The following is a 22,262-nucleotide window of genomic DNA, read 5'->3' as shown; positions in this document are numbered from 1 at the left end:
GGGTTTTTATAGTAGTAAAAGTGAGGGTGAGGGGTCTCTGAGGCTCAGGACCCCTGATTGGCTGACATTTAGGGGTGTCCTGGTGAAGTGCTGGCAGGTGTTTCTATCTACAGTGCTTAGAATGCCAAGCATTTCCTTTGAATGGTCTGCTCTTGGGTGGGGGTCAGGTAATCTGGGCCTGCCAGGCACTGTCTCAGGGTAAACCATTGAGACTCTAGACTCTATTTATCAGTGGCCAGAGTCCCAGGTGATAATGGTTGGAAGTAAAGAACTTCCTTTGGGTGACCTGCCCAGACTTAGCTTTCATGGCCGGCCCCCACAGAAATCATACCCGATTATCTCACATGTCTCAAGTCTTAAATCAGGGATGGCATGGACGGGTGCTCTGCTGCTCCTCACAAGGCTCAGATCTAAATGCTAGCCTGAATTTGGACACGCGGCACTCAGGAGCCTCCTTCAAACTCACCTTCCTATAGGCCAGAGTGTGTCCTTCAGGGTCACGGGCTGAAGTCTCTCTTTCCTGATGGTGAAGGTTGCTCCCAGCTTCTCATTAACTGGGCTTTGCACCCAGCACACGTCACTTTCCAGCTTTATCTTTTTGATTTTCAGGTTTGTTTTTAATATGTAACAATTTTGACATGGGGTTTGTTTCTCTTTGTAACAGTTCCAGCTGTCCTGGAACTTGCCTTGTAGACCAAGCTGATTTTGAATTCACAGAGATTCACCTGCCTCTGCCTCCCAAGTGCAGGATTAAAGGTCTGCTCCACCACCACCCAGCTGTTTAACAATTACTTTGACTGATTTATTTCATGGTGTGTGAGTGGTGTTGCCTGCATGCATGTCTGTGCAGCACATGCATGGAGCCCTTATAGGTTATAAGCTTTTGGATTCCCTAAAACTGGAGTCATGGATGTTTGTGAGCCACCATGTTGGTACTGGGAACTGAACTGAAGCTAGCCAGGACAATACACTGAGGCCTTGCTAGGGCAACATGGTAAGGTCCTGCCTCAAAAATAAGACAAAAGTTGGGATATTGATTCATTTGTCCAGGCATCTGATTGTAATAATTCTGCTACAAACTATTTTAAACGTCTTGCCTGAGGCTGCGCCTTCAGGAGCCATGGCAACCCGTCGAAGTGATTATATCTTTCTCTCAAGGCATATGGAAAGTGTCAACTGAGCTAGCAGACTTAAACTAAAGCTTCGAACTCACCATGTAAGACCAGGCTGACCTAAGAACTTAGAAAGATCTACCTGCCTCTGCTTCCCCAGGGCTGGGATCAAAGGGGTGCGGCTTATAGTTTGAGCAACAGGATCCAAGAAGGGGAAAAGAAAACATGACAAAACCTTTAGCTGATCCCAGGACTTACCTATGCAGAAGCATCAGGAGCCACACTAGTAATGCCCCTAGCCCCGCCCCTCCCTTTTAATGGCCCCACCTCTCTCTCTCTCTCTCTCTCTCTCTCTCTCTCTCTCTCTCTCTCTCTGTGTCTCTCTCTGTCTCTCTGTCTCTCTCTCTCTCTGTCTGTCTGTCTGTCCTCTCTCTCTCTGTCTCTCTCTGTCTCTGTCTCTGTCTCTCTCTCTCTCTCTCTCTCTCTCTATCTCTCTCTCGCTCTCTCTCTCTCTCTCTCTCTCGGCCCCACCTCTCTTCCCCAGGCCCCGCCCCTTGTCACCAGGCGCTCCACTCCTAAACTCCGCCTCCCCAAGTTCCCGCGGGCGAAATCCAAACCCGGCACCTAGGTTGCCTTGTGTTCCCGCCCCTATGGCCAAGACCCCGCCCCCCCCGCAGGTCTATTTAGCGATTGGTCGGTGCAGAGTACCTCGCTTCCCAATTGGTCACGGGGTAGGGCAGCTTCGTGACCCGGAAGTGATCTCGGAGGCGGCGGCCGCGTGGCTCGTCAGTACGGCTGATTGGGTTGCCGCGGCGGCTAAAATGACCAAAATAAAGGCCGTCCCCGAGGATTCTGAGGCGCAGGCGGAGGGCGGCAGCGAGGAGCGCACGTATGAGGAGCTGCTGGTCAACCTGAACCCCATCGCGCAGCCGTTGGCTTCCCGCCGCCTGACGCGCAAGCTCTACAAATGCATCAAGAAGGGTGAGGTGGGGGGGCCGGGCGGTGGGGGCGCACGCCTTTAATCCCAGCGCTCGGGAGGCAGGCGGATCTCTGTGAGTTCGAGGTCAGCCTGGTCTACAGCGCGAGTTCCAGGACAGCCAGGGCTACACAGAGAAACACTGTCTCGAAAAACAAACAAATAAAAAGGGTCAGGTGGCCGGGTGTGTGGCGAACGCGGCCCGGACGAGTGGGGCGGGTAGGTTCGGGCTGGACGGAGTGGCGGCTCACGCTTCTCTTTGCAGCCGTGAAGCAGAAGCAGATTCGGCGCGGAGTGAAGGAGGTTCAGAAATTTGTCAACAAGGGCGAGAAAGGGTAAGAGCCAGTCTTTCGCTGCTTTAAAAAGTTTTGTGTGTTACTTGTTGCAGCGCTGGGCATTGAATCTAGGGCCTGTGCGTGCTAGACAAATACTCTGCCATTGAGATGCGTTTTCAGTTGATCAAGAAGGAATTCCGCTTAACCTCGGTGCTCAGTAAAGGTGAAGTTGACTCCGACCAGTCAAGGTGGTCAACTGCCTTCAATGCGGACACCCACATCACTGGCAGGAACTCGCCAGTGAATGACAGGGAAGAAAACAAACCCAGCCCACTGGGGATTGGCAATACGTTTCCAGACTTCAGGCAACATGATGTGGGGAGACATTTTCCAAAGCAGGCCAGATAAAGGCTAGCTTCGGCTATATAGCAAGTCCTAGGCCGGCATGGGCTATGACAATGCCCCCAAAAACAAAGCAAAGAGGTAGAATGATAGCCGGAGTGGTGGCGCAGTCCTTTAATCCTAGCACTTGGGAAGCAGAGGCAGGCTGTTCTGAGTTCCAGGTCAGCCAGGACTGTGTATAGAGACTCTGTCTCAAAAAAGAGAATGAATGAACGTTAGTTTGGGGGGTTGGGATCCTGAGAGCAGGACAGAGATTAGTAGTTAAGTGCTTCATGAGGGCCTTTAAATTTTTTTCCTTTTTGACTTATTTTGTGTGTGAATGTTTTGCCCAAGTGGATATGTTTGTGTGGCACTTGGAGACCAGAGGAAGGCAAGCGGCAGATCTCCTCGGACTGGAGTTACACATGGGAATGTATCACCATGTGGGTACTGGGAATCGAACCCCGGGCCCTCCAGAAGTGCTCTTAATAGCTGAGGCATTCTCTAGCCTTCGTGGGGCTTTTTAAGCCATCGTAGATTTGGTTTTTGTTCTGAGAACAAAGTGAAAGCTGGAAAGTGATACTGAGGAAAGAATTCGGAGAGGCAAGTCAGGAAGCCCGTGTCGCCCAAGCCAGGTGATGGGGCGAGAGAGAAGGTTGGATATAAGAGGACGGTCTCAAGTGACAAGTCTGTGCCTTCTAGATGCCAGTTTAGGGTGTAGTCTGTGACTGCAGACAGTGGAGGGAAACCAGGTTTGTGTGAAAACATGTTTATGTATGAGTACGCTGCATGTTCACCTGCAGGCCAGAAGAGGGCACCAGATACTTTAGTTGTGAGCCACCATGTGAGTGCAGGGGATTGTACTCAGGATCTCTGGGAGAGAGCAGCCAGTGTTCTTAACCCCTGCACCATTTCTCCAGCTTTTCATTATTTCAAATGGTTCCTTTATTACGCGCAAGCGTGTGTGTGTGTGTGTGTGTGTGTGTCTGTATACGTTTGCGCTCTGGTGCATATATGGATGTCAGAGGATTTGTGAGAGTTGATTTTCTCCTTCCACCATTTGGATTCCAGGGATTGAACTCAGGTGCTTAGAGCTGGCAGCGATGCCTTTGTCCACTGAGGCATCCTGACATTACATGGAAAGTGCCCTGGACGTGCTCTGCTTAGCTCTCCTGCTGGCAGGTGGTTGTGTGTTTGCTGGGTAAATGGGCCTGCTGCCTCCAGGTGGCACCTGGCACTGTGATTATGGGTCAGGGCAGCCAAGGAGAGGGCAGTGAGGACCAGCCCTATGCCAGAGGGGATGGAGTGTGGACGCAGAGTTCTGCACCAGAGGCTCTTCTTGATGTGCCACCCACCCCCAGAGAACACTCTTCCTTTGGATGGAGATTTAGGAGTTCGGGGTCTGTACACTGATAGCCCACAGCCTTAATTGAGGACTGGCAAACTTTCTCTTGGGACAGACCTTGTTTGTTGTTCAAACCCTTTGGCATGGCCACTGCCAATCTCTGCAGCTTTGTTCTCTGGCCCCTCCTAGTATGTACTGTATTGTGCAAACGACAGCCCTTGCTCTTGGCATCCATCCTTTCAGTACCACTCTGATGCCATTGACCTTACTCTGTTCCTGCCCCTGCCATTCTGGGAGCCTCCTCATGGCACTTGGTCTCTATTCAAGAGTCATCTCCTAATTGGAACATTACTGACTCTTAAGAGTTGAGTTCCTGTTTCTTGGCATTCCTCCCATACTTCATCTGTCCCAGCACCGTACTGCTTGTCACATTTGGTGGCATTTATCTGCTGTCAAGTAGAGATCGTGTCCCCCAGAGAAAATGCATTTGCCAAACACGACTTTACACCCTGTTCTGAAGTTGGAGGCTGGCACTGACTGTGGGCTCCTTGGAGGCAGGGCATCTTATTCATTTCTGTGCTCACAGCCCAGCTGTAAGTATTGCTTACAACTGTACAACACAAAGGGAAGGAGGACGCAAAGGAGAAATGATGCTGGTTTCTCTCGTTGCAGAATCATGGTTCTGGCAGGAGACACGTTGCCGATTGAGGTATACTGCCATCTTCCAGTTATGTGCGAGGACCAGAACTTGCCCTATGTCTATATCCCCTCTAAGACGGTGAGGAGCTTACGCCTACTTTGCCCCACCCCCAACTTAGTCCTAGGCAGGCTAGATGAGGCAGTAACTCCAGTGTTAGAATTCATAGGTCTGGGTGGCTTGTCTCCTTATGTCACCCGGACTGGCCCCAGTCTCTGCGGCTCAAGCAATCCTTCTGCCATAGTAGGACTAAAATGCACGGCACATGGCTGGCAGATGTCCTTCCTGTAAGAGGGGAATCTTCAGTATGCTGAGAATGGAAACAGACCGCATTTGAATATGCCTTGTAAAGTCTTTAAGATGTGGCACCCATGATTGTACTGTTAAGTAGGTTTGTGATCAGAGCAGTTTGAGGGACCTATAGCTGTCCTGGTGCATGCACGGCTAGGACCATGTTTGGAACACAGGGATGGAAGGGTAGCAGAGACTTATAGAACAGAGGCACTGCCCTGCCTATAGGGATACCCTCCTAGGCCGTGTGGGAATATTCAGTATAGGCTTGGGGGACCATGGCTTGAAAGCTTAGTTTGAGTTGAAATGATGGCAACTAATCTGAAATATTCTTAAATGTAATGTGTGCCAATAGGACATGGCTGTGGGTCAGGTTCAGCTGATGGGTCACTGTAGCCCCTGTTCCCAACAGTTCTTCTCCTCTTTTATATAGGACTTGGGTGCAGCGACAGGCTCCAAGCGCCCCACCTGTGTGATCATGGTGAAGCCCCACGAGGACTACCAGGAGATCTATGACAAGTGCCTGGAGGAGGTGCAGGCCCTGCCAGCACCTCTGTGAGAGACTTGCGCCGCAGCCTATTCCAGGAGCTGCCGGGCTGGCTGCAGGCGGCTGCCCACTCTTAACAGCATCTCCCCGATTTCCTGACATGTGAATTCTCCCCAGGCAGCTCTAGCAGCTGTTCTTGGAGGTAGAAGAGCCAGCATCTCTCCATCAGTGCCATCTCCTGTTGAGCTCAGATGAAGACAGCTCCAAGAGTGTGAGGTTGAAGTAAATGCTGAGGCGAAAACGTGGCGAGTGTGTGGGTGTTTCTTAAGCTCCAGCTGCTGATGGAGCCAAGAAGTTGGTAGGAGGAACAGAAGCGACTTTCAGTGGAAAGCCCCAAGAGTGTACCTTGAAAGTGCTCAGAGCTGTCCCCAGTCCCCCTCCAGGACAGGTGTGGCCTTAGAGATGAGGCAGCAGGGCCCAGGCTCCACCTCACAGAAGCCTGTGGGTCCTATGGCAGGGATGCTTCAAACAGCCTTACATAGTGGATAGAATTAGTTTGCCCTCCCACATGGTAAATATTAAATAGGAAATGAAGCTAAATACACAACCCTAGGTCCTGGAGGCCTGGCTCAGCATTTGAGAGCACTGGCTGCTCTTCCAGAGATCTTGAGTTCAGTTCCCAACACCCACATGGTGGTTCACACCTGTATAATTCCAGTCCCAGAAAACTGAAGTTCTCGTCTGACCTCTTAAGGGCACCAGACACATGGTGCACAGACATACATGCAGGTTCTCTGATAAGACTTTGAAGCATTTTTAACTTCAAGTTCCTGCCTATAAAAAAAGCCCCACACAGGATTAGGACACAGCAACCTAGTTCTCAGGTGAATTTGAGCTCAGAGGTTCCAAGCTGGTTGGGACTACAAGCTTTCTTCCACAGCTTTCTCTAAGGTCTTGCACAGGTATATGGTAAAGCACTCTGCCCAGGTCTGCCATCTAGGTTCCCCCTACCAGAAGTGCCAGATGGTAGTGCTGCCTCCAGGTGATGCCCGGAACCTTACGTAGCAAGCGGTCATTTATCAGTGAAGGAGAAGGGCTGTGAATATATTTGTTCAAAGTTATAAAACAGCATTCAGTTCTGGTAGGCTATTTACAGTGGAAAATGCATACAATACTGTACAGTAGGAGGTGAGCCATAGCTGGTCAGCCCTGGTTTGATGCCAGGAGTAGAAAAATGTTTCTGATAGCAAAGCCTTGGCTGCTCAGTCAGAGACAAGTGTAAACAGAAAGACAGCAGGAACATAGCACCCAGTCCCTCACTCAGCCAAGGAATTGTAGGCTGGTTCAGGCCTTGGCCTCTGCCTGCCAGGCCTCTTGGTAGTGCTGGTCACCATCCACTGAAGTCAGTCCCCTCACCAAGGCAAACTAAGGCCCATGGGTACCCATGGGTGGAAGCACCTTCCAGCAAAAGTTCCTTGCCATCAGAATATAATACGTTTCCCATCTGCTGGATTCTGTTCCATGGGACAGTAGGGACACTTCAGCCTGCAAGGAAAGGAAAGGAAGAACATCTCAGGGCAGGCCAGGAAAGCCAGGCTAGGATGGAACCAGGCCGGGAGAACTTACTTTCCTCCATTGATGAGCTTGTTGAGTGCATCTCGGGAGATGACGTGGCCACAGATAAGTTTGATGGGAGGGTTGGAATCTGAGGTCTGCTGTCGTAGAATAGGGCATGCAAACACGGAGTGATACCAGCACTTCATGCCCAGCTCGATCTCAATCTGAGGAGGCCAGCAAAAGGTTGAGTGCCACTTCCTGTCTGAACTGTCCACCCCGGCACCTGCCTCTGGGGTACCTCCCCAGCCTGGCCTTACCGGCAGCTCATCCTTGTGACTCCACACACCAGTGCACTGCCTCTGTTCAATCACAGCTTTGATGTTCATCAGCACCGGCAGTGCCACACAGCCGGAAGCGAAACTGAGGAGCAGAGAGCAGGGGCTGAAGCAGTGGGATCACAGGAACCAGCAAACAAAGGACCAGCACACTGTCCCAAATAGGACTGGAGACAAAATTCTCAAGTAGTGTGAAGTCAGATTGGTCCTTGAATTATTTAATTTTATGTGTGCAAGTGTGTGCTTACATGTATATATGTGGACCACATGCATGCTCAAGCCAGAAGAGTGTGTTCAAATCCCCTGGAACTACAGGTAATGAGAGCTGTGAGTCATCTTGTGGGTACTGGGAACCAAACTCAGGTCCGCAGCAAGTGTTCTTAATCCCTGAGCCATCTTCTGCTCTGACTTCTAAAGAGCCACTTACATAGCATAGTATGTTCAACTCTGTATTTGCGTTAATACACCCCAAAATTAGAAAGGCTCCAGTATAGAAAACAGCCGGCAGATGAAGTGCTTGCCCAAGACAGCGGAAAGCTCTTAATGGGGACAGTGCTCAGGAAAGGGCCAGAGCCTGCCTGTAGTTTAGTAAACTCTGTTAAACATGGTACATAGTAAGACATCTATAAATGAGGTCAATCTCAAGATGACAGGGTAGCGGGGTGCCCACTGGCAGGAACCTCTGTGAGTACAGTACAGCCCTCCCCAACAGATCTCTAGGGGCAGTGGTGACCCCTCCACAGCAACAGCATAAGTGAGTGCAGCCTGTTCTCCACAGTATGACAACTGTCCACTAATGTGCAATGTTTCTGGGGACTTTGTTCCTGTGAAATCCTGCAAGTTAGCTCACGGCAAAACATCTTCTTATCTGTTAACTGGCGTAACAGGTAACAGGACTTTGACTTGGGCCTGCTGTTTAGTGAGCAGAGACCTCTGCAGTGCCGAGGTTAAGCAGCAGCTCAAGCATGCTACTTAGCCCCCCAGTCTCCATGTAGGGAGGTGGTGTTTCGGTAATGTGAGAGGGTGGCTGAGTTACTGGGAGGGTGGTGTAGTTTCCCACGGGTACCGAACGTGCAGGAGCAGTGGGCTCTTTCTATAAAGACAAGCAGTGTCCATCTAAAGGTAGAATGCAAGCCAGCTTAGGTTTGTGGAAGCACATGGCGGGGTCTGCACGTTGTTCTCCATGCCTTTCCTGTGTGCAGAAGGCAGGCTGTACCTGACACTGAGTGGAGACTCCACGGAAAGCCCCAGCAGGGAACATGCATCCCGAGTAAAGGTCTCACAGATCTCCGCCCAGTGGCTGTTGTCTAAGAGATGGCAGTAGGGTGACTTCTCCAAGCCCAGCCGCAGGTACACCAGGCTGCCCATCATCACCTGGATCTCTACAGAGAATGGGATGACAGTTCAGGAAGGGCAGAGGCTCTGGGCCATATCCCAAGAAGCCATAGGGCTGCAAAGCCCTCTAACGTGCAGAGGAGGTGGCATCTTCATCCTGCTGCCAACCTGGAGGCAGGTAGGATGGTGAGGCTGTCTCCAGCTTTCCGACTGCATCACAAGCAAGCCTCTGCTTGGCAGAGACTGTCTCCACTCACCCACTCGAGTCCTTCCCCGCTTTTGTGACAGGTCTCTATGTAGATCTCTATGCAGCCCCTGTTCTGCATTAAAGGCATGCACCACTATGCCCAACCTCTCCCTTTTAACAGCAAATCCAGGTTTGAAGCTTTCAGGAGACAAGAGGAGCTAAAACTGCTGTTTATGTGGGAGGTGGCTCAGTAGTAAAACAGATGTCAGCAGTAATGGAGTACTGAGAAGTCTGGTTCTATCCCCAGGACCACAAAAAATAAAATTGCTGCTTTGGTTTTGTGATTTTTATTATACTTATTTATATTTATTTTCTTTCCCCACCTCCCAAGACAGGGTTTCTCTGTGTAGCCCTGGCTGTCCTGAAACTTGCTATGTAGACCAGGCTGGTCTCGAACTCACAGAGATCTGCCTGGCTCTACCTCCCAAGTGCTGGGACTAAAGGGGTGTGTCACCACCACCTGGCTGGTCTTTAAATCTTGAGTCAGGGTCTTACTGTTGCCATGCTGGCCTAAACTCTGAGACTGAGGTGGTCTTCCTGCCTCAGCTCTGCCTCTCGTTTGGACCTCACTTTAGAGGCAAAAGAGGATCAAAAGTTTCTGCATTGTGGGGAGCCATCTTTCTGGTAAACAGAACTGTTTGTGGGTACAAGGACAGGCTACCTGACCTGTCCAGACATTGGCTGGAGCCTAACCCCTATCTCCCAGCACCTTGGGCACTTACCTCTCTGGTGCAGCCGAGCAAAGGGCTGGAAGTGCCGGGCATAGCTGAGGGCCTCCAGCTGCTTCTCGGGGCCACCAGCCAGGAGGCGGATAAAGTGCAACCGGTGCAGCTTGAACTCCAGGGAGCTGTTGAGCTCCAGCAGGCGCTGCCGATGGGAAACAGCCCATCTGGGGAGAGAGAACACGGTGCAGGGAGTGGTGGCTACAGAGGACCCTAAAGGACAATGTGAATCTCTAAGACAGGCATTATCAGGACCGGAGAGATGGCTCAGCAGTTAAGAGCATTGCCTGTTCTTCTAAAGGTCCTGAGTTCAATTCCCAGCAACCACATGGTGGCTCACAACCATATGTAATGATGTCTGGCGCCCTCTTCTGGCCTGCAGGAATACATGTAGACAAAATATTGTATACATAATAAACAAATAAATAAATATTAAAAAAAAAGAGCACTGTTCTTCCAGGGGACCTGGGTTCAATTCCCAGCACCCACATGGCAGCTCTAGTTCCAGAGGACCTGACACCTTCAAACAGACAAATGCAGGTGAAATACCAATGCTCATGAAATAATAAGTAAAAGATAGGCATATCTAGGTGAGATGACCACAGGCAAGCCCACTGTGGGCACCCTTACTCCAGTGCAGGGCCCAGGTCTTGCTCATGTAGAGCTTCCAAGATCCGATTCAACTCCAAGAAGGGCTGCTTGAAGTCCAGGTCCACATTCAATGTTGATTCCTAAAGGAGATGGAAAGTAGTGTCCCCAAAATTCTGCCCGTAATAAAACTTCATCAGCTAAAGGTTGGCTGGGAAAAGGTAATGTTTGCCAGAGGAACTGTCTGCCTATAGCATGGGCCCCTGTTCAGTGTCCAACTTGCTGAGGCTAAGCATCATCATTGGTCAGTCACAGTAAAGGACCCTTTCCCTCCACTGCAGGAAGTCCCCAGGCCTGGAACTGAATGGCATAGTGAGAAATTACTTTTAATCTGCTTAATTACATTAAGGCAGAGTCTCCTGCTCCCTGTGTGTTTAACACCTAACTTGTGCTATTTGCCATTTTGCTTAATCACCTAAATAAAAAAAGCGCCCTGGCAGGCAACCACTCTAACTAGAAATCAGTAATTTTGTTTTTATCAGATACACTTAGATTTACCTCCTATTTTGCGGTAGGAAGACCAAGACCAAGTTCCTTTCTAAAATAAATATAAAGAATATCAGTGGCTAGGCCTATGGGAGGGCCTTGCACAGCTAGCTGCAAGCAATCCCAGGCCTTGAGAGAAGAAGGGAGGATGACCAGGTGGAGGTCAGCCTTGGCCATACAGCCAGACCTTAGCTCAGAAACATAAGAGACAAGGTGTGGTATCAGTACGCCGAGAGGCAGGAGGATCTCTTTGAGTTTGAGGCCAGCATAGTGAGTTTGTGGCCTACACAGTGAGTTCCATGCATTTCTCAACAACAAAACAAATAGTCAAGAATATCGTGAGGGAAAGTAAACTAGCAGATGATGGAACTGGCTGGGTGTAGTGGTGTGCACACCCACACTCCCAGGATTTAGGAGACTGAGGCGGGAAGGTAACAATGAGGCCAGGATGGGTTCATAAGCAAGACCATCTCAAACACCAGGACAGACAGGCGCCCTTGTGCTGCCACAGCCGACATTACCTGGCACAGCTCCTCAGCTACACTGAGCATGCCCTGCTGGTACAGGTGCTCCACGATGGCCATCTGCAGGATCTGCTGCTGCTTTTCACGTGAGTCCCACACAGCATCTGAGACCACACCGCAGATCTCAGAGTCAAAGTTCTGACAGAGAGAGATGACCTGTGACTCAGGCGCTTACACTGTGCTCCTGCCAAGCCAGCACACATTACTCTGGAGTGTTCCCACCCCTAGACCCTGGGCCACCCACACACTCACCCTGTCAATGGCTTTGCCCACTCGGGAGACGCTGCTATGAATGTCCTTATGGTCTGAAGCTAGTTTCTGGACTGTGTCTTTGATTTTTCGACAGCACTGGGACATTACAAGGGAGAGGGTAGCTGAGAGAGGGGTCCCCTGGAGAGCTGTGGAGACAGCAGACTGGGTCAAGAGGCAGATCCTAAGACCTGCTTCTGCAGCAGACCTTCTGCTTCCTCCTCCAAGCCAGTGTGGTGGCCCAGAAGACAGCCCTGCATGTCAGAAGTAAACACCTACTTCCAGTCTGTGGTCAGCTACTTCTTTTTTTGGATCTCACTATGTACCGCTGGCTATCCTGGAACTTACTACATAGACCAAGCTGGCCTCTAACTCCTGCCTCTGATTCAAGAGTGCTAAGCCATTTTCTAATGTGAGACTTGGAAGTGGCCAAGTGGAACAAGACAGTATGCTTACTTATTTTTAAGTTTTTAAGATTTTAGCCAGGTGGTAATGGCATATACCTTTAAAAAAAAAAAAAAAAAAACAGCACTTGGGAGGCAGAGGCAGGAGGTTCTCTGTGAGTTCGAGGTCAGTCTGGTCTACAAAGCGAGTTCCAGGACATCAAGAACTACAACATGGAGAAACCCTGTCTCAAACAACCAATCCCAAAAATGCTGGGCATGGCATACACCTTTAATCACAGCACTTGGGAGGCTGAGGCAGGTGGATCTCTGTGAGTTCTAGGACAGCCAGCGCAACATAGAGAGAACTTGTTTCAAACAAACAAAATCTATTTAGTTAACTGCATGTAGGGGGGTGAGGAACCATGACACGCATGTGTGCTAGGATGTATCCTGGAAGTCAGAAGACAGCTTTCACGAGTGAGCTCTCTCCTTGCACCATGTGGGTCCCATTTACTTGCTGAGCCATCTCTCTAGCCCATAGGCCAGTACTCTGGTGACTTCATTTTCTCAGCTGTAAAATTCTGTGTTGCTGTAAATGCTGACTTGGCTCCTGTGTGCTCTCTTATTTTATTTTGTGTATTGGATGTACACAGGCTTTCCTGTGAACCGTCATGTTAAACTCAGAATTACCATGGACACAGCAATTCCACTTCCAGGAGAAACTGAAATGTGTCCACACAAAGCTGTGTGTATGAACACTCTTCCTAGCATTCTTCAAGATAGCCAAGAGGTAGAAACAACCAACCCAGTGTCCATCCACTGACGGGTACAGGATATCATACATGCACACAGTAGGATAATGATATTAATCATTCACAGAAGGTATAAGGTACTGATAAATGCTACAATAGAAATGAAACCTGGGGACATTATTACCCCCAAAGTAAATAAAAGTAAAATTAGTTGTAAAGCAACATAGAGAAACCCTGTCTTGAAAAAAAAAAAAACAACAAAAGAAAGAAAAGAAAAGGTCAAAGTAATTTTCTGAACAAGCTGAGGCTTCCTTTGCCACCTCCAAGAAAGCCTAGAGATGCATGTCCAAGACTCTACCACCCAGTCAGTAGCCCAGGGCTACATGATCCCTAGGGACTGTCACCCACCTGCACTGGCCAACTCAGCCCTCAGCTGGCCCACATAGTGCAGCAGTTCCTCCAGGCTCTGCTCGCAGTGTTGCCCGTAGGTCAGGAACTTGTGCAGGACTTTGTCGAGCTCCCTCTCCACGCACGCACACTGCTCCATGGTGGCCTCTGCCTAGTGAAGTGAACTGGGTCAGGTCAATGTGTATGGGGGTGACTCCTGCAGCATTTCTCCAGGTCCCTCACCCCTCCTGAGTAAAATATCAGTGCCCCGCTAAACAAAGTGCTTCTGAGCCATCCTCACTGAGGTGTCCAGTGGACGATGAAGGCTGGAGTTTGAGGCTAGCCTGGTCTACAAAGCAAGTTACAGGACTAGCCAGGGCGGTTACACAGAGAAACCCTGTCTCAAAAAACAAAAACAAAGAAAATTACTGTCTTAAACTTTTTGCCCTGTTATCTTTGTCCTGCCCCCGCCCCCACAATATACACCTTTTTTTGTTTGTTTTTTAAGACAGGGTTTCTGGAACTCCTCAATTTGTAGACCAGGCTGGCCTCAAACTCACAGAGATCTGCCTGCCTCTGCCTCCCAAGTGCTGGGATTAAAGGTGTGCACCACCACTGCTCAGCTCAATTCACACCTCTTTAAAAGATTATTACTTATGTGTGTGCATGTGGGTGTCAGAGTAGGTCAGAAGTGGGCTTTGGATCTCTTGGGGCTAGAGAACTGCTCCATGTGGGTGCTGGAAAACAAACTGGACCTATGAAAGAGCAGCAAGAGCTTGTGACTACTGAGCCACCTCTCCAGCCAACACTTTTTTTTTAATTTTTAATGATTTAACTTTATGTTCATTGGTGTGAAGGTGTCAGATCTCGTGGAACTGCATTTTCAGACAGTTGTGAGCTGCCATGTGGGTGCTGGGAATTGAACCTGGGTCCTCTGGAAGAGGAGTCAGTGCTCTTAATCGCTGAGCCATCTCTCCAGCCCCCAGCCAACACTTTTTAATGTACAGAGCAACCTTAAGTATCATCCGCAAGAATGCTGTTTACTTTTTAGACCAGGTCTCTCACTGGTCTGGAGCTCACCAATTGGGTCAGACTGGCTAGTCAGTGAGCCCCAGGGACCCACTGGTCTCTAGCTCCCTAGTGCTGAGATTACAAGCATGAACCACCATACCCAGCATTTCTTTTTTTTTTTTTAAATATATATATATTTATTTATTATGTATACAATATTCTGTCTGTGTGTATGCCTGCAGGCCAGAAGAGGGCGCCAGACCTCATTACAGATGGTTGTGAGCCACCATGTGGTTGCTGGGAATTGAACTCAGGACCTTTGGAAGAGCGGGCAATGCTCTTAACCGCTAAGCCATCTCTCCAGCCCCCCAGCATTTCTTTAAGTGACATTTTCCAAGAGACAGGCTGTCCTGGTACTCACTTTATAGACCAGACTGGCTGCAAACTCAGAGATCCTCCTGCCTCTGCCTCTAGAGTACTGGGATTAAAAGTGTATGCTACCACTGCCAGGCAAATTACTTTATCATTTTATGTGTATGGGTGTTTTGCTTCATGTACATACACATGTGTTGCAGGATATTTGATTGCACTGTGAAACTGCAAAACTATGTTTATAAAATTAACCTTGGATCAGGAGACTGAGCCAGTGACTACTTTACTGGAATTAGCCGCAGAGAGGACAGAGAAGGTAGGAATATGGGTAGAGAGACTCACAAGAAGGAATAGGGAGGGACTTAGAGATCTGAGGTCTTCTTTTGGTTTGGGAGGAGTGGAGAGATGCTACACTTGCTTGCTAAGTCTCTGGCCAAAAAGGAAGGGCAGCTGGTTGCTTCTGGCTTCTCTGATATTGCAGGTTTTCACCCCAATATCTGACTCCAAAGTCTACTGGTAAATAGAACTATACAGACTTAATTAAAACCTACAGTTAGTGGCTGAGCCGATACCTGTGGGAATGGAAATCCCCCTCAAGCCTCAGTCTGAGCGGTGTGGGGTGCTGACTGCTGGGCTGCAAGGGCACAGATGATAGTTAAAATATCAGTAGATTCAGGTGCAGCCACTAAGCCAACAGAAAAACAAAACCTCTGTGTACCATATATGTGCAGTGCCTGCAGAATCAAGAAGAGGGCACTAGATCTCCTTACAGATAGTTACGAGCTATCTTATGGATGCTGGGAAATCAAACCTGGGTCTTCTAGAAATGCAGACGGTGCTCTTAGCTGCTGAGCCATCTCTCCAGCCCTAACAACTGGCATATTTCTGGGTGCCAATTCAAGTCCTAAAGGGCAAACGCTTCAGAGACTGAACCTTTGACAACCCTCCTTTCTTAATCAGAAGACTGGACCTAGCAGACCATGTGGCAGAACAACCCAGGCTCATGTTGCATGTAATTCACATATTCACTGTGGCTACCTCTTCCAGTTAGTGGAACTGGTTTTTCGTGTATTGTAGGGAGATAAGCCATGAAGGCAGTCCTTGAATGGCTGTTAATTCCAAGTGCAGCTTCAGGAATAACTGCCAACTGTGCAGGCTGGAGGGGCCTCCCCTGTTGGCCGCCTGCTGACAGCTCCTTGTATCTGGACAACTAGAACCCTTGCTCTCACAGCTAGCTCCTGGCCCTGGAACATGATTGTTTTGGCTTGGGACAAGCAAAGAGACGCTATACTTGCTTGCTAAGTCTCTGGCAAAAAAAGGAAGGTCAGCTGGTTGCTTCTGGCTTCTCCCTGGTTGAGTCCTCCAGACCAACTCCCTAGTTGTCACAGGCAGCTGGTCCTGGCCTCACCTACCTGGCTCCCTCCACTCTCACTCTGGACCCTTAGTTCTGAAAAATGAGTGATGAATACTGAGGGCCTGCCTCCCTGCCACACCAGATTGTTTTCTTGCTCAATTATGCATGGAGAGAAAGACACACACACACACACACACACACACACACACACACACACACACAGAGAGAGAGAGAGAGAGAGAGAGAGAGAGAGAGAGAGAGAGAGAGAGAGAGAGACAGAGAGAGCGAGAAGGCGGGAGAGAGGGCGGGATTTATGTATGATGTGTATTGCACGGATGCATGTTTCTGAGTACAGGCACATATGTGCATGGTACAGTGTGGGTACTGGAGGTCAGAGGATGGCCTTGGGTGTCAGTCTTCACCTTCTATCTTCTCTGTTGTTCACCACTGTGTAGTCCAGTCTAGCTGGCTTGAAAGCCTTCAGTGATAGTTCTGCCTACCATCTCACTGTAGAAATGGAATGCTGGGCTGGGCAGTGGTGGCGCATGCCTTTGATCCTAGCACTAGGGAGGCAGAGGCAGGTGGATCTGTGTGAGTTTGAGGACAGCCTGGGACAGCCTGGTCTACAGAGCGAGTTCCAGGACAGCCAAGGATACAAAGAGAAACCCTGTCTTGAGAAAACAAAACAAACAAACAAAAACAAAAAAAGAAAAAGAAATGGAATGCTGGGCTTATTAGTGATCCTTTACCATGCCCAGCTTTACATGGGTTCTGGCAATTCAAACTCAGTTTCTTATGCTTGTATAGCAAGCAACACTGAGTCAGTCTCAGCCCAAAACTGACATTGTATTCCACCTCCTCCTCACCCTCTCCACTCTGCTCCACTGCCCCCTTTTTTTCTCAAGACAGAGTTTCTCTGAGTAGCCCTGGCTGTCTTGTAATTCGGAGATCTGCTTGCCTCTCTGCATCCCAGGTGCTGGAATTAAAGTTGCTCGCCACTGTCCCCTCCTTTTTAAGTAACCTGTGACATGGAATACACAGCTAATCCTCAGAACGTTGGCAACAGAATAGATCTTCTGCACCCACACGCAGGACAAGAAATAAGAGGACTGAGTTATGTGTCCCTCTAAAGGGGTCAATGTCGCCAGCTACCCACTCGTCAAAAGAATGGCATCACAAGAAGCAGTGTCCATGGCGACCCTGGGATCTTCCCATTTCCTGCACTCTCCTAGTCCCATCCCGGCTTTACCATCTCAACTTCACTTTAAAGTCACTGTCTCCCTCCCAGATGGGGACAAATGACAGGAAAGCAGGAAAGTGCTGGGCCTTGGCTGATAGTACCATACACACTAGAACTTGTAACCACAGTGTCCAGATGTCACAGCTCCAAAACCAAACTCAACAGTTATAAAAAATAGTATAGGTGAAATGTAATAGGGACTCCCATTTAAAATGATCTAATTGTTTTGCTTGGTACTAACACTCCCCAGAGGGATATGCTCTAGGCTCTGCTCCAGTGACTTCACCCATTAACTCATCCCTCCATTCTCACAGCACGATGAGATAGGGATGGTTGTTAGACCCACTTCGCAGCTGAGCAAAGGAGACAGAGAAAGAATAAACATCCCAAGGCCACACTGCTGGGAAGTGGAGAAGAGGGAACAGAGGAAGCCTGGAATCTGGCTCTAGGCTGAGGCCCTCTCCTTAAGTACTTGACACAACAGGACCAGCAAAGCAGGTCGCCAGCCTGGCAGGAAAGGAAGTGGGTGTGTGTGTGCAGCTGGGATGAGCTCACAGGGGCCATCAGTTATGACAACAAACAGGAAGGGAACTGGAGCGAAGGCAGACCACTAGCTGGGGAAGATGTCTGGATGCCAGAGCCACAATTATCAAAGACGAACACAACTCAAGGACAGGATCTCACGAGGGTCAAATCTGGCCCTGTCAGATACCAAATGATACCAGGATCCCCATCAGAGGGAAGCTATGAAGGAAACTACGAGAAAGGCTGAGGATGGGCCAGGCAGATGTCTCAGTGGGGAAAGAGCGTGTCTGGTGACCTGAATATGATCCCTGGAACCACATGGGACCCACAGACAGAAAGAGGAAGGACGCCACAAAGCTCTCCTCTGACTGACAAATAAATGTATACCAGGGCATTCAGGCCGGCCCCCAATAATAAATAAACACATACATTTCAATGCTGAGGAAAGCCAGTTGTGGTGGGTATATACCTTTAATTTTAGTAATGGGGAGGAAGAGGCAGAACAACCACTGTTAGTGCCTGGTCAACCTGGGCTACATAGTGAGAAAGTACATCATGCTACCCACAAACGTAAATGAATGAATGAATAAAAGAATTAAAGAGCTGAGGACAGGGGCTGAGAAGATGAGCTCTGTTGGTTAAGTGCTTGCGGCACCTGCTGTATTGAAGGCACGTGCTACCACCCGGTCACACCGCCTTCTTACACTGTAAGTTTTAGGAATCCATTCAGGCTTCTGCTCACCAAGCTAGCTCCCTCGTACAGTCTCCTTTTCTGAGTCGTCCCCACGCTGGACTACCAGTTACACGGAGCCTGGAGACTAAGCCTGGGCCACCCACCACAGGACCGAGTGAGCCGCAGCTGATCAAACAGCACCTCCATTCCCTAGCCTTTGGGAATCGAAAGCTCCCAGTGGGCAGAAAGAGATGAAGGAAATGTCTTAAAATCCTGCTCCATGGGTTAGAGATGCTCAGTGTCTAGGAGCACTTGTTGCTCTTGCAGAGGATCCAGGTTCCTTTCCCAGCACCCACACGGCAGCCAACGACCTCCTGGTAACTCCAGTTCCAGCGGCCCTTCCGAAGCTCTCTACTGACACTGCATTCATGTGGTACACAGAGACATACGCAGGCAAAACCATACCCATGCCCATAAAATTTTTTTAAAAAATTAAAAATTAAAAATCTGTTGGGTGTGTGTGGTGGCTCATACCTCTAATTCCAGCACTCAGGAGGCGGAGGCAGACAAAGGTCTCGGTGAGTTCCAGGCCAGTCTGGTCTACAGAGTGAATTCCAGAACAGCTAAGGCTATGTGAAGAAACATTGTCCCAAAATAAATAAGCAAATAAATAAAACAAAAAATATTACTAAATTAATAAATGTTAACTAATAAACTAATAATCAATCAATCTGAGGGTGGGTGTGGTGATGCATGACTTTAATCCCTCCATCATTTGGGAGGCAGAAGTAGGTGCATCTTTGTGAGTTTATGGCCAGCCTGGTCTACTTAGGAAGCTCCAGGCTGCCAGGTGGTGGTGGTGCAAGCCTTTAATCCCAGCACTTGGGAGGCAGAGGCAAGAGGATCTCTGTGAGTTCGAGGCCAGTCTAGTTTACAAGAGCTAGTTTCAGGACAGACTACAAAGATACAGAGTAAACCCTGTCTCAAAAAAAAAAAAAAAAGAAAGAAAAGAAAGAAGGAGGGAGGGGAGGAAGGGAGGGAGGGAGGGAGGGAGGGAGGGAGAGAGAGAGAGAGAGAGAGCAAGAAAGAAAGAAAGAAAGAAAGAAAGAAAGAAAGAAAGAAAGAAAGAAAAGAAAAGAAAAGAAAAGAAAAGAAAAGAAAAGAAGCTCCAGGCCATCCTGGGCTGTAGGAGACCCTCCTTAAAAGACAACAACAAAACAAACAAGCTCCTCATTCTATCACTCTCGCCCTCACTTGCCTCCTCTCCCACTCCCGGCCTTTCTGTTCACGGTCCATCCAGGTTATTTCTGCCGCCACCCTCTGCTGAAACACTCTTTACCTCTTCCCAGAGCTGGCTCCTTATTTAGGTCTCGACACAAGTGTCATCTTTCCAGACCACATCTAATGCCCTGTACTTTACCCTCAAACAAATCGTGTCCCTATTAATATTAGAAAGTTTCAAACAGTAATTCCTTCACCTAAAACTAAAAGGATGGGAAAGTCCACAGTTTACCCTAGGGGACTGCCACGACCCGGACTTCACCCGCATTACGGTGCAGAAGACTGACAAACTCCTACTCAGCGTTCAAGAGACCCTCCTGCGGTGCCCTGCCAGGACTCCACCGCTGCTGGTTACCTCCGACCCTGTCAGGTGCACTAGGAGACGTCTGAGCCGAGGCGACTCCACCAGCCTTTGGACGGTGCGGCCGACGACTGCTCCGGGCTTTGGTCGGGGCGCCCCGCACCCCGGGACCCGGAGCCCGCAGGCTGTCACCTAGTCCTGCAGCCCAGCCGGCTTCCGGCGCCGCTGTCATCGGAACCGGAAGGCGCGGCGGTTGCCCCTCGGGTGGGTCCGGACTCGCCCATGCGCGTTGTCGGGAAGCGTGAGGAACCTGTCCCGTCTGGCCCGTGGCTTTGCCCAGAGTGCGGAATGGAATCGCCCGCGAGAGCGAGGCGGCAGCCAGCGCCTGCGCAGTGCCCGGGCGCCGCTTCCCTGCGGCCCGAAGCGAACCTATGTTTCCTTCGGCTGGAACCACCGGAGGGTGGTCCTGGGTTTCTACCGGAAGTATTAGCCGGCGTACCTGCCTATCTGGGGTTCCCAAAACAACTCTTATCTTCAGTCTTAAGTTCTAATGCCGAGGCTGTGTTTGGGGAATCTGATGCTGGAGGAGGCCGCGAGTTCCAGACCAGTATGAACTACAAAATGATATTCCTCTGTCTCAGAAAATAACCAAATCTGAGCACTGCAGCACCTGCCTATAATCCTATAACTATAGGAAGATCAGATGTTCAAGAGTACATAGTGAATTAAGCCAGCCTTAACTACTTGAGACTTTATCTCAAACAAACGACAAAACGAAAACCTGGGCGTTGCTCAGCGGTGGAGAAGTTGCAGGCGTATATTCCTTGGTTCATTCCCAGAACCCAAAAAATTTCAAGACCGTTGTTACATGTACGTGGCCCAGTGATTAGGTATTTCTTGTGATGCTTTTTGAAATACCAAATAATGTTTAAAGGAAGAGTCCTGAGGCACTGGGTAAAGCGCTTGCAGGGCAAGCGTGAGGTCCTGCGTTGGGATCCCTGGTGCTATTATAAAGCTGGCCCACGCCTGGTGGCGCAGGCATGTAACTGCAACACTGGGTTGGGTAGACAAACACGGATACCCGGGCATGCTTGCCAGCTAATGTAACTGAAAAGCGGAGCTCCAGGCTCAGTAAGAGACCATGTCTAATACGGTGGAGAGTGATAGAACGAGACGACCAACATGCTCCTCTAGCCTCTATACACTTGCACAGGCCAGCACACCCGTGTACACGCGTTCACATTACATACGCAATTTTAAGAATTTTTTTTTTTTTTTTTTTTTTTTTTTTTTTTTTTTTTTGTTCTTGCGGCTCACCTATCCCTGTACTTCCACAGCCCCGGGATCTGCCGCAACCACATGGTGACTCACAATCATCTATAATGAGATCTGGTGCCCTCTTCTGACATGCAGACAAACATGCAGGCAGAACACTGAATACATAATAAATTAATCTTAAAAAAAAAAAAAGATGGAGTGGGGGTTGTGTATCTACCCTAATTAAAAAGTGTGAAAGAGCCGGTTGTAGTGGCACATACTGTGAGTCTGAGCCTATAAAGTGGGAGGAGGGCGAAGTTACAAAAGGAGAGGAGGGCCGGGCGGTGGTGGTGAACGCCTTTAATCCTAGCACTCGGGAGGCAGAGGCAGGCAGGTCTCTGAGTTCGAGGCCAGCCTGGTCTACAAGAGCTAGTTCCAGGACAGGCTCTAGAAACTACAGGGAAACCCTGTCTCGAAACACCAAAAAAAAAAAAGGAGAGGAGGGGTGACCCCCCCCCAAACTGAAAAGGACTAGTTTTTTTATTTTTAAAAAATTAAAAATTTATTATTATTATTATTAGGTTCCTTGCAGATAGGGTCTTCGGTACCCCAGACTGGCCTTGAACTCCTTGTATCAGGGAGGACATCTTTCCCCTCCTGTGTCCTAGGATTACAGGTCACCACCCTGGGTCCTCCTCCAGTGCCTCTAGCCTAGGAACAGAATAAAGAAGACTCATCCCCTGACAAGCAGCTTCCGTTTTACTGCTGGTTTCCCTCCAGGCCATTTATCAGCCCCCTCTTCAGCCTCCCCCACCTTGCACAATCTAGCTTTGTTTTCTTTACAGCCTTGGCTTGAAATCATGCGCTTGTGTTGATTCTGTCTTCTTGCCCCTATCTCCGCCTTCCCAAACTTTCAGTATAAAAGCTCCATTGGGCTAAGGACTTTGTCCTCATCGCTACTGGAACAGAGCACAGAGATGCTGGGGAGCTGACCGACATCCTTTGCTTTTAAAAAAGGAAACTGTGGCTCACAACCTTCTGAAACACAGCAGGGAA

At 49.3% G+C, this 22,262-nt stretch overlaps 2 protein-coding genes across 3 annotated transcripts; one reads left to right on the top strand and one right to left on the bottom strand.

The window, feature by feature from the left end:
* The first annotated feature begins 1,867 nt into the window (after positions 1–1,867).
* Positions 1,868–5,869, top strand: Nhp2 (NHP2 ribonucleoprotein). Its single transcript, XM_038328042.1, has 4 exons — positions 1,868–2,093; positions 2,354–2,423; positions 4,762–4,867; positions 5,511–5,869. The coding sequence occupies exons 1-4, from the start codon at positions 1,934–1,936 to the stop codon at positions 5,634–5,636; spliced, it is 462 nt and encodes a 153-aa protein (XP_038183970.1). The 5' UTR covers positions 1,868–1,933; the 3' UTR covers positions 5,637–5,869.
* A 770-nt stretch (positions 5,870–6,639) lies between these two features.
* Positions 6,640–20,292, bottom strand: Rmnd5b (required for meiotic nuclear division 5 homolog B). Of its 2 annotated transcripts, none has more exons than XM_038328040.1 (10): positions 20,004–20,292; positions 13,214–13,360; positions 11,671–11,816; positions 11,416–11,556; positions 10,391–10,491; positions 9,761–9,927; positions 8,673–8,838; positions 7,439–7,541; positions 7,191–7,345; positions 6,640–7,109 (listed from the first exon to the last, which is right to left on the bottom strand). In XM_038328040.1, exons 1-10 carry the CDS (start codon positions 20,179–20,181, stop codon positions 7,046–7,048), a joined length of 1,368 nt encoding a protein of 455 aa, XP_038183968.1. In that variant the 5' UTR covers positions 20,182–20,292; the 3' UTR covers positions 6,640–7,045. The 2 variants fall into 2 exon arrangements, with proteins under 2 accessions (XP_038183968.1, XP_038183969.1); XM_038328041.1 differs by having other exon boundaries at positions 13,214–13,364; positions 20,004–20,135.
* Positions 20,293–22,262: the final 1,970 nt, after the last annotated feature.

The sequence above is a fragment of the Arvicola amphibius genome, chromosome 4 (assembly GCF_903992535.2).
Source record: "Arvicola amphibius chromosome 4, mArvAmp1.2, whole genome shotgun sequence".
NCBI lineage: Eukaryota > Metazoa > Chordata > Mammalia > Rodentia > Cricetidae > Arvicola > Arvicola amphibius.
The sequence above is the reverse complement of the archived record's forward strand: the minus strand, read 5'-3'. Positions and strand labels throughout refer to the sequence as shown.

Bases quoted from the DNA above. Each gene is read 5' to 3' on its own strand.
- Nhp2 (XM_038328042.1), top strand. From the start codon at position 1,934: ATGACCAAAATAAAGGCCGTCCCCGAGGATTCTGAGGCGCAGGCGGAG. The intron at 2,094-2,353 runs GTGAGGTGGGGG...TTCTCTTTGCAG, and splicing joins CTACAAATGCATCAAGAAGG to CCGTGAAGCAGAAGCAGATT. The intron at 4,868-5,510 runs GTGAGGAGCTTA...TCTTTTATATAG, and splicing joins TCTATATCCCCTCTAAGACG to GACTTGGGTGCAGCGACAGG.
- Rmnd5b (XM_038328040.1), bottom strand. From the start codon at position 20,181: ATGACAGCGGCGCCGGAAGCCGGCTGGGCTGCAGGACTAGGTGACAGC. The intron at 11,557-11,670 runs GTGAGTGTGTGG...TCTCTCTGTCAG, and splicing joins TGGGCAAAGCCATTGACAGG to AACTTTGACTCTGAGATCTG. The intron at 10,492-11,415 runs GTAATGTCGGCT...CATCTCCTTTAG, and splicing joins TAGCTGAGGAGCTGTGCCAG to GAATCAACATTGAATGTGGA.